Source organism: Platalea leucorodia (genome assembly GCF_965183815.1).
Source record: "Platalea leucorodia genome assembly, chromosome: W".
NCBI lineage: Eukaryota > Metazoa > Chordata > Aves > Pelecaniformes > Threskiornithidae > Platalea > Platalea leucorodia.
Window position 1 is genome coordinate 41774121 of NC_138859.1, and position 11602 is coordinate 41785722.

The 11602-nt window shown below is 39.8% G+C and overlaps 1 protein-coding gene across 1 annotated transcript in view; it reads left to right on the forward strand.

Moving 5' to 3' along the window:
- LOC309601984 (E3 ubiquitin-protein ligase UHRF2-like) overlaps nt 1–2543 on the forward strand; it is a gene marked incomplete at both ends in the record, with an annotated part of 80759 nt that extends 78216 nt beyond the window's left edge. Inside the window, 2 exons of the mRNA XM_082335245.1 lie at nt 945–1043; nt 2397–2543. Coding sequence (XP_082191371.1) covers nt 945–1043; nt 2397–2543 — 246 coding nt within the window. The remainder of the gene's footprint in view (nt 1–944; nt 1044–2396) is intronic.
- Nucleotides 2544–11602: the final 9059 nt, after the last annotated feature.

Genomic DNA, 11602 nt, shown 5'->3' on the forward strand with positions numbered 1-11602 from the left:
TGAATTTCTTAGTGAGAGAGGTATACAGTACTTTGCTTTCCCTTTGCAGAGCAGCAGCAATCACTTATCCATCATGGATGTGCAAAATTCTAGCAATAATCACTAAATACAGATATTAGCTTCCAAATTCTCTGACTCATGCTAAGAATCAGGCTTGATGGGCCCTCTGTTTTATTTTTAATGATAATAATGTACAACCAAATCACCTTCAAAACCTTAGTTCTCTGACTTCTGGAAAAGCAGGGAAATTAATTGTTCATGAACTTGCTTTCTAAATACTTTGTTAGCCACACTACTTATGGATGTGAAGGATATAAGATGAGCCTTCCAAAATTTTTTAATGTAATAAACATAATTTATTAAATGTATACTTTGCACTGAACACAATAGAGGTTCACTTCTGAGGAAATAAGAATGAACAAGAAGCTGTAAACAATAATAATACAGGGAATGAGCAGAAGATAAGTAGAGGTAATAGCAGAGGGTATGGGAATATCTTCATGTAAATGTCCATGAATACAGGAGTAATGGTGGTAGGCTTTGGAAGGAAATCTGTAACTTGGACTAAGACCTGAAGATCGCACTAGAAAAGTTTCAGTGTAAGCAATCTTTGCAATGTCAAGCTGTCCTATCACACTGAATATTGGATTTAACAGCTTCTAGCAATTGTGTAACGTTATTAGACCATGCTAACCGTGAGTTTGGGAAGAGTAACAAGGATGTTAAACAAGTATCTTATGAATGTATCTCTGCATTTACCAAATGCTATGAAGGCCAATTTTTTTACTCAATTTAGGGCTGTGAATTTATAATTTAAACATAGAGTAGTTAGGCAAATTAGTTTTTAAAAAAAGTTTAATAATTTTAAATGCCTTTTTTTTGTTTGCATGTTTGTGAATGTGCCTCTAATAGTTCTACTTTTCTCTTCTTTTGCCCTATACTAGAATTTCCTGAAGAAATTGGAACAATCTTTTATGTGTGTCTGCTGTCAGGAGCTGGTTTACCAGCCAGTGACAACAGAGTGCCTCCACAACGTCTGTAAAGTAAGAATAATCCCTGCATTGCTCTGGGCTGTGTTCTTGTCCCTGAGATACTGATCACCAAAACCAACATATATTTTAGGAAGACAATAATTATTGCCGAGCAGTCTGAGGAAGAAATGTAACGTGCTTGCTTCCAGTTGTGTGGCTGCCATATAATCAATCTTAATTTTATGTAAAAATTAGTGGAAATGTATTTAGTATAATTTCTTATAGCCATGATGTATCAAGTTTACCATTCCATTGTAATTAGTGGAGCTATGCTAGGGATTGGTTTGTTCCAGGAGCTAGATGTTGGTACAATAAGATTAAGTTAATTTTACGTAGTTAAGAAATGAGAATAGAGCAAGACCGCTCCTTCAAAGAGCTGCTTGTTACATAGAGGTAAAGTATTATGAGTGGGTTAATATACAGAGTGGTGGAAAAAACATGGAGAATGTTTAATGGCAACAACTTCAAAGCATAGAATCTGAGGCTATCAATGACTAATTATAAAGTAACATCCAATTACTGGTTTAAGGTATAGACTGACAGACAGTGTTGTTGTTTGGGCAAAGATTGACCCTCATAAAATTTTCATATTTAACTTATATGCTTGGAATGTCTGCAGTCTGGGAAAACCAAAAAAAAAATGGCAACATTAGTAATCATCTTTTAGATATTGTAGTCTGAAACCTATTTTATTCTACAAATAAACACCCACCAGTCACTCGCTCAATCCTCCCCCACAGCAAGAAAACTCATGGGTCAAGATAAAGACAGTTTAATAAGTGAAGAGAAAGAAAAAAAAAGAAAGAAAAAAGTAATGCAAAGGCATTCGCTCACCACCTCCCACAAGTAGACCAATGCCCAGCCAGTCTCTGAGCAATGGCTACTTTGGAAAGACCATCCCCTAGTTTTTATTGCTGAGCATGACATCATATGGCATGGAATATCCCTTTGGTCAGATTGGGTCAGCTGTCCCAGCTGTGTCCCCTCCCAACCTCTTGCCCATCCCCGGCCTACTTGCTGGGGAGGCAGAATGAGAAACAAAGAAAGCCTTGACGTTGTACAAGCACTGTTCAGCAATAGCTAAAACATGGATGTGCTATCAACACTGGTTTAGTCACAGATCTAAAACACAGCACCATACAGGCTGCTATGAAGAAAATTAACTCCATCCCAGCCAGACCCAGTACATCATTTCAGTTGTAAAGGCAGAAATATGGCAAGAGAACTCAGTAAGAACTTGCTGTTTCTGGAAATGTGGGAAACTGCATCTTTGGTTTCTAGTAATTGCTTAATTTTTGCTAGCTAAATTTTCAATGTAAAGCAAAAGCTGTAACATTTTTATTTCTTTGTCTTTGTATGCCCTAGAGCTGTTTACAGCGCTCTTTCCGAGCTGAAGTCTTTACCTGTCCTGCCTGCCGCTATGACCTTGGAAAGAGCTACACCATGGTTCCTAACAAGATATTGCAGACACTACTTGACCAGTTCTTCCCTGGTTACAGTAAAGGACGATGATGTGTTTCAATCCTTTCATACTTCTCCCGTTGACTTTATAGACAGTAAAGGAGAATAAACATCTAAAAGTCAACAGTGAGCCAGCCAGCTTGATGGAACTGAATCTATTGTCACATTTTGAAGCAGCTAATCTTCTTCCTCCCCATCACCATCTTTCTTCATGTAGTGAGAACTCTAAATCTCTGCTGTCTTTAACATCAAAGGTAGTTTTGGTGAGCTGACAAATAATTTTTAAAGGGAGGAAAAAAACCCAAACCAGAAGCTTTAGGTCTAAAAGTGGTGAGTCCTAGCTGGTGCTTAAGTTATGCTTTGTTTTTTGTAACTACCTCAGATAGAGGAAAACAAATTGTGGGGAGGAAAAATAGTTCATAAAGTTTTAGCTACCCACTGCTTTCTTAATTTTACTTATGTCTAGTCTATGTAGTTTGATTCAACAAAAAAAGCCAAAAAACCCAAACACCCAAAACAACGACAAAAAACAAACAGCACTTAAGTCAGCTGGATTAAAGAACAGCAAAATCTGTGGTGTGCATAGTCCTTTTTTTGTCTTTCTTCCATTATGGTGTATTTTTTTGCAAGAACAGGCTGACTTTTAGTCTATTTTTGTGATCTTCACTGTACTTTTTCTTGTATCTTATGCAAGCTGACTACTAAGGACTAATGAACAATATGAATGCATTGTTGCTACAGTAGTGTAAAGTGATCTGTGTTTTTTTGCACTTAGCAGATATTCAAGACAGTAGTTGTGTACAAAAAATTCATATAAAAAAGCCACTTTTGTATTAGTTTAAAATGTATGCTTTTAGTAGGTCTTGTATCAGTGGCAATAAATCTATACAGCATTGAAGACTGCTAGCTTGAAAAGGGTTTAAATAGCTTCTTATGGTGACCTGAAATTTTATATACAATATATTCCCCCAAAATATACATTATTAAATATTTTATGATTCAGAAATGTTGCTAATTTTGTGGGTTTTGTATTATCCAAACTTGTCAAATTACGACATTTAAAATTAAGATACTTTTTTCAGACTACAGAATATTTCCTTTAGGCAGTCTTCTTATTCTTCAAACTTGAGTCTTCATATACCTTCATTCATTCATCAAGAAAACAGAAGAATGTTTGATCAAATGAATTTCTAAGCCACCATGCTGCCCCTCCCCCACCTTAAGTAAAAAATCTAACCTGATTCAGGGTCTTGCATATCAGATATATATTTTTCCTGTAGCAGTGCTTGTGCTACAGGTGCAGCTATTTAGGCCTCTGCTTGAGACAAGCATGAGTAGCCCTAGCTCTATATATCAGAGCAGGAGTCCTAGGAACTGCTGCAGGAGAGAGCCTTTCCTTCTCATTAGCATTGTATGTTGTGGGATCCCAGCACAGTAATCAGTAAAAGGGTTGTCTAAGTAGTCATGGGGTGGTACCAACAGTGTATAGTCTACAAAGGAGATATGCCGTGATGTTGGAGGGAAATAACAACTAGATATTATTTTTGTGTCAATTCTCATTTCAGACCTTTGAAATACTATTTATTGTTTACTGTTAAATATTGTTTGAGGCTGCATTATATCAGTAAGGTATTATCTTTGATTTGTTAATAGTTTTATGTAAAGTGATAATCCCCTTTTGAGTGCTTGTCTATATGTACATTCATATCGGAGAAGTATGTGCACGTTTATGATGACATTCTCTGATTCAAAACCTTGCCTTCACCTCTATAATGAATCAGACAAATGTAATTGCTCTTTTTTTTCCGTTTTTTTTTGTTCAGTTAGTTTTACCTAAAGAATTTCAGTTACACTGTACTAATGCATAATGCTTTAATGTTGGTAGCATCTTGAATCACATAATATTGAAGACATGCATTGTTGAACAACTCAGAAAGAAGTTAAAGCTTCAGCTTTTGATCTTTTTCTATACTTACTAGGAAATGAGGTTTCAGGCACTATGCAACAACTGTATTAATATTAAGCATATAGTTTGAGAACTGTAGATGGTTTCCTAAGTCCATAGATTTCCCAAATCGTAACCCAATGCTTTTTATGGTGAAAATTATACCTTTGTGATCAGCACATGCATCTGTGTAATATGCACCTACCAAAAGTCTACAGTATTTTATACCTTTTGATGGCCTTTGAATTGGTAAAAAGCTACCAAACTGAATTGGTGAGGTATGACACTATAAATGCACCATTTTATTAGAGAAGTCTTATCAAAACTGCTTTGGAAAAGACAGCTTTTAATCTAGATGCCTGAGTCTTAAACTGAGGTTGGTAACATTCATCAAAACACACAAATATCTAGAAAATATAAATCTGAAGTATTCACCTTCTCTGTTAAATATTTAGCAAGAAACTGTTCCAAATATTAACTTTTATTTTTCTTATTCAGAAGAGTTAGTGACTCGATTACTAGAGAACCTGGCTTTTTCCCTAGTTTATATTATTTCAGTGAGTTTACTTTTAATGTACCATTTGTCACAAAGTTTAAGGCCAACTGTAGGAAGTTCCTAAATTTTTTTTATGGTTTTGGCTTAACTATTTTTTTTCAGACCAATTTAATGACTTAAGCACAATTGTTTGTAATGAACAGATTGACAAGATTTTGCATAATTAGTGGCAACTGAAAACACGTCCACTGTTTTCACCTATATTAAAAATCCAGTTTGTAGTAGTATTTCACAATTTTGTAAACCCTTAGTGCTATACCAATGTCTATTAAATGTCTTTTTCAATATTATTGAAGAAGTCTAAAATTTTCTAGTGCTGAATCTCTCTGTATACAACAATGGCTTGTCTGTTTCCTGTTACTTTCATATGATGGTGCAACCTCTGTCAAATTAAATTCCCATTGGAAGTCACTAAGTAGGTAATGAAGAATTGCAACTCCAAAACCTTTACCATAAAGGACACAAAAGTAGTATAGTTAAAATAACTCTATTAATACAAGCCTCATTTTTGTCACTTCAAAGAAAGCCCCCAGGCATTCATGTGCCTGTATACCATAAAGTTCTAGTGGTTACTGTTTGGATGATGTAAAATTGTGCAGTCATTTCTCCACTCTAAATATTACTACAGTATATACTTCCTGATCTGCAGCATTACTACTTTATGTGGTGACAAACTAACTCAGCTACAAAGGAACAAACTTGATTGAACTCAAGTATCTGCACAGACGTGCCAGAAAAGCTCATGTTCCTTTCAAATACACTACATTGGTGTCTTCATCATAAAGTTATCACATGTAAAGTCTATCCCACCAACTATATGGACAGTCTCAGAAGCCAAATTTTTATATAAACTGATAGGAACAGATGGGAAGATGTTCCTGTTCAAGGTTTCAGTCCTGGCCACTTTTTACTTCTACATGGCATTATGTGGAGCAATAGGACTCTGATCTCAAGTGCTCATTCAGTATTCCTGGAGGGCCAAAGCTTAAGTTTTGAAGCCATTTTAAAGCAAGCTATAGTCTATGTAATGAAGCAAGGCAAGTTAAGCATGCTGTCTAAACCAGAGTCATTATTCAAACTAAGAGGTCGAAAAAATATTGTACTTCTGTTAGATGAGATTTAACTCAGAGTAAGAAGTTCAATTTCGATATTTGTAGAAAAGCTGTTTCATACTTTACCTGGATTAAAAGGAGAGGTTTATATGGAACTATAAGGAAAAAATGATGTGATACTGAAAAAGGTAGGTTTAATGCTCAGTAAAAATTGAACATTGTAGCTTGTGGGGGAAAAAAACACAGATCTTTAATATTACATTCTGCCAGTATTTTACTTTGTGTAGGACCTACTGCTACTGTGACAGCTCTGACAAATCAGAACTGAAGTATCAAACAAAACAGGAGCAGAACTTCTGTACATAACATGGGGACTTGAATAATTTTTGGAGATTCTGGTACAATATGGTAAACTTGAATGAATGGGAATTCTAACTCACTTTTCAACAAGAATGTCAGCTTTAATCTCTAGTATTGATATGTTGAAATTAAGATAACTAAACATGAAGAGCAAGCTTTGAGTTCTGACATGAGAAATAAAGCTTAACATTTGCTTAGATTTCACTTTCAGAATAATCGCATAACAATAAAAATGATTCTAAAGTTAATATTCTTGTTAGCATATTACATCAACAGATGAGGAAACCACAGAGCAGGGGGCAAATTTACCTTTTCACAAGTCATTAAAAGTCCATCACTTACTAGTAGGAGGGCTGCTACTTCTGGAGTGTTGCAATGAAGGGATACAGGCTCTTTAGGGAGGACAGTCTGGAAAGACAAGGAGGGGGACTTGCACTTTATGTGAGAGAGCAGCTGGAGTTCATGGAGCTCTGCCTGGGAACAAATAAGGAGCCAACTGAGAGTTTATGGGTTAGGATTAAAGAAAGGACAGATAAGGGTGGCATAATAGTGCATGTCTGCTACAGACCCCCTGACCAGGAAGAAAAAGCAGATGAGGCTCTCTACGGACAGATAGGAGCAGCCTCACGTTTTTAAGTTTGTTGATGACACAAAACTGGGAAGAGTGGCTGATACCTCAGAAGGTGGTGCTGCTATCCAGAGGGATCTCAACAGGCTGGAGAAATGGGTCAACAGGAATCTCATGCAGTTCAAAAAGGAGAAGTGCAAAGTCCTGCCCCGGGGAGGAACAACCCCATGCACCAATACAAGCTGGAAAGCAGCTTGGCAGAAAAGGCCCTGGGGATCCTGGTGTACACCAAGTTGAACATGAGCCAGCAATGCACCCTTGCCACAAGGAAGGCCAATGATATCCTGGGCTGCATTAGGAGTGTTGCCAGCAGGTCAAGGGAGGTGATCCTTTCCCTCTACTCAGCACTGGTGAGGCCACATCTGGAGTCCTGTGTCCAGTTCTGGGCTCCCCAGTACAAGAGAGACATGGACATACTGGAGAGAGTCTAAGGAAGGGCCACAAAGATATTTATGGGACAGGACCATCTCTCCTATGAGGAAAGGCTGAGAGAGCTAGGACTGTTTAGCCTAGAGAAGAGAAGGCTCAGGGGGGATCTCATCAATGTATATAAATACCTGAAGGGAGGGTGCATAGAAGATGGAGCCAGGCTCTTTTCGGTGGTGCCCAGTGACAGGACAAGAGGCAATGGGCACAAACGGAAACACAGGAGGTTCCGTCTGAACATCAGGAAACACTTTTTTACTGTGAGAGTGCCTGATCACTGGAGCAGGTTGCCCAGAGAGGTTGTGGAGTCTCCCTCCTTGGAGATATTCAAAAGCCATCTGGACACGGTCCTGGGCAGTCTGCTCTAGGTGGCCCTGCTTGAGCAGGGGGGTTGGACCAGATGACCTGCAGAGGTCCCTTCCAACCTCAACCATTCTGTGATTTTTGCAATTCTGTGTTTTTCTACAGTAAGGATGAGCCCACTTAGAAGAGGCAATACAGTTCAGAGTATGTGGTGACAATTAAAGCAGAAAGATGTGTTTAAGACATGAGAAGACTGGATTCAACTAAATGTGTCAACGCTGAATCCTCACTCCTTCAAGTCCACGTTACTACATGCATATAGCTGAGATAAGCCTCAAGAGGTTCTCTTGAACATAGGGTATCTGAAAAAAAGAGACCAATTTAAAACAGGAAATGAATCGACCTTTATGCATTTTTCAATTTGGTTAAAGATATTAACCAAGACCTGAACATAATTCTTAACTTCAGTGGGTTAATCAGGGTCCATCGTGTCTTCCTCTATTTTAGCATTTCCTGCTGAATATTGATCATTGTATGACAGAATCTGTCCAGCTCCACATTCTGTTCAGACTCTGTTGGTTCAATCATAAGTGTCCCTGCCATTGGCCAGTACATGGCTGGAGCATGAAAAACTGATAAAGAACAAATCTAGTCACTGATTACAGATTATGAGTTAATGTAAGCATTAGCTAGAAGTTGACAACCTTATTTTTCCGAAAAGATGAAAAAACAAGTTCTTAGGCCTTTTCTGTAACCATTTTCAGGACTGAACACACAGGTAGACAATATACTGGAGGGGGCAGATTGCTCAAAGAACCTTAGTTCCTACCTAAAGGGGAGTATCTCATTGTGTTACTGATTGATAGTAGAGGAAAGAGTCACACACAGACTTTATGGAATGATCTTAAAAGCTGCACTTTTAGATGCTCTCTGGTTCTCAGCCCAAAGGCTAATACTTCCTTCCAAAGTGATTGGGGTAGAGGTGAGGTGCTTTCCCTGCCTGTCAAGGAAACACTTGGACAGACAGATGAAGCATCCTGGTGTCACCATATCAGCACCCATTCTTGGCATGATGGCATTGGCAGCAACCCACCACTTTCTAATATCTGGTGTAGTCTGCAGGTTTCTGATCCAAAATCAGCACACAAGGTGTGGTTAGGAACAAAGCCTTGGTTGAAGAGGGAAATGGATTTCAGAGGGGGGAAACCTCAATGCTTGGAATGGGTAGGAAAACTGGTTGGGGATGTGATAATAAACAGAAGCCTTGGCTGCAGTGTCCATGAACTAGCAGAGTTGAAGCTGCTGAGGGTAATGAGGAAAGCAAGTAGCAGAATACAGGCCCTGGACTTCAGAAGAGCAGATTTTGGCTTACTCAGGAAACTGCTAGGTGGTAGGTAGTGCTGAAGGGCAAAGGAGCTCAAGAAAGCTGGGAGGTCTCTAAGGACAGCATTGTCCAAGGAAAAATACAGTCCATCCCAATACTCAGGAAGACAAGTAGATGTACCAGGAGACCAACTTGGCTAAGCAGGGAATTCATGGTAGAGCTCCAATGCAGAAAGAGGGCATCAAGTAGGTGGAAGCAAGGATAGGTGCTATGGTTTAACCCCAGCCAGCAGCTAAGCACCACACAGCCACTCACTCACTCCCCACCGAGTGGGATGGGAAAGGGAAACGGAAGGGCAAAAGTGTGAAAACTCACAAGTTGAGATAAAGACAGTTTAATAGGTAAAGCGAAAGCTGCGCATGCAAGCAAAGCAAAACAAGGAATTAATTCACTACTTCCCATCAGCAGGCAGGTGTTTAGTCATTTCCAGAAAAGCAGGGCTCCATCACACGTAACGGTTACTTGGGAAGACAAACCCCATAACTCCACATGTCCCCCCTTCCTCCGTCTTCCCTGCTGCTTTTATTGCTGAGCACGACATCATATGGTATGAAATATGCCTTTGATAGGTTAGGGTCAGCTGTCCCAGCTATGCCCCCTCCTAACTTCTTGTGTACCCCCAGCCTACTCGCTGGTGGGGCAGTGTGAGAAAACAAAGGCAGCCTTGGTGCTGTGTAAGCACTTCTCAGCAATAATTAAAACATCCCTGTGTTATCAACACTGTTTTCAGCACAAATCCAAAACATAGCCCCATACAAGCTACCATGAAAGAAAATTAACTCTATAACAGCCAAAACCAGTACAGACAGGCTACAAAGGAAGAATAAAGAAACACTGCCCAAGCATGTAGGGATGGTGTCAAGAAAGCCAAAGCTCAACTGGAGGACCATCAAGAGCAACAAGATGAGTTTCTACCACTACGTTACCAATAAAAGGTTGAACAAGGAAAATGTGGGCCTGTTGTTGAATGGGCCAAGGGATTTAGTGACAACACATGCAGATAAGGCTGAGGTACTCAATGCCTTCGTTGCCTTCACCTGCAAATTGACTTGACTTGCCTTCTCCTTCAATGGCTTCTGTGACTTGTCGTGTAGGACTTCACACAGCAACTTTCCACTTCCGATGATTTCCTACAACACGACAGGATCCATCAGTTAACAAAGCATAATGCCTTTCATCTTCTGGTAACTCATTGTATGGTGGTGCCTCTTGGGCACGAGCCATATCCTCAAGTGATGCTCCAAAATCTCTGCCTTCTGGCCAGTCCATGATCTCTTTCAGGATTCCTGGACATCTGGGGTTCCCCATTCAAGCCCAGTGCATGATCAATGTTACCCACTTACTTACCCTCTTACTTAGTGTTGGTTGCATGATGTGTAGCAGGGAGGTTTCCTTTGAACATCCAGTGTAGCACAGGCAATCACAGTGCCAAGAGGAGATATGCTTCTGTACCAACAACTTCTGAAGCGGCTCAAACTCCCTCATATGCTGCTAGTATCTCTTTTTCAGTCGGGGTGTAGGGCTTCTGATCCTCAATACCCCCAGCTCCAAAACCCTAGAGGTCGACCTCGGGTTTCTCCTGGTGTTTTCTGCCAGAGGCTCCGGGTGAGACCATGCTCCCCAGCTGTAGTGTAGAACACATTTTGCACAGCTGGTCCTGTACAGACAGGACCAAGAGCTACCTCATGAGCTATCTCCTGTCTGATCTGCTCAAAAGCTTGCTGTTACTCATGGCCGCACTCAAAATAGGAGTTCTTTCAGGTCACTCGATAAAGAAGGCTCACAAGCTGACTATAACCTGGAATATGCATTCTCCAGAATCCCACAAGGGCTAGGAAAGCTTGTGTTTCTTTCTTGTTAGCTGGTGGGGACATAGCTGTTTCTTGCAATGATTGTTTGTGAGTTGGAGGCAAATACATATACCAGACTCCTCAGGAGAAATTCATCCCTGCAGAGATCTAAGCACACGGACCAGAAAATTGGATACACCACTCACATGTTGAATGAGTGAGGAATAGCCAACCAGCTGAGAAAATGGAACACCCTTTAGGATCCTCTCTATTAGCATTAGGGACTAATCAATGACCTTTGTCTGACATATTAAGCAGGAATGCTTAATAAAAAATACAAAGGGAGGACTGTTGTAGAAGTCACTTTTTAGCTCAAATAAGAATCCAAAGACCTGTTGAAGCCTTAGGCTGCAAGTTGTGAACTTTCACCTAGATACGCTGACCGTATGCCGAACTCTCTTACTTAGCTACATGAAGGAAGGCCCTGAAACTGGTGCAAACCAGAAAGATAAGGTAGCTGAAACCATCGGCAGAAGCTGCAACTATTCAAGATAAGAAAAGGAATGTCCTGCCTGGAGACAGGGAAAGGATCCAATAAGGAACAAGAAGACCCCAGACCCAAATATTGCTATTGGACTGAACTGTTGTGTGTGGGGAAGGGAACTT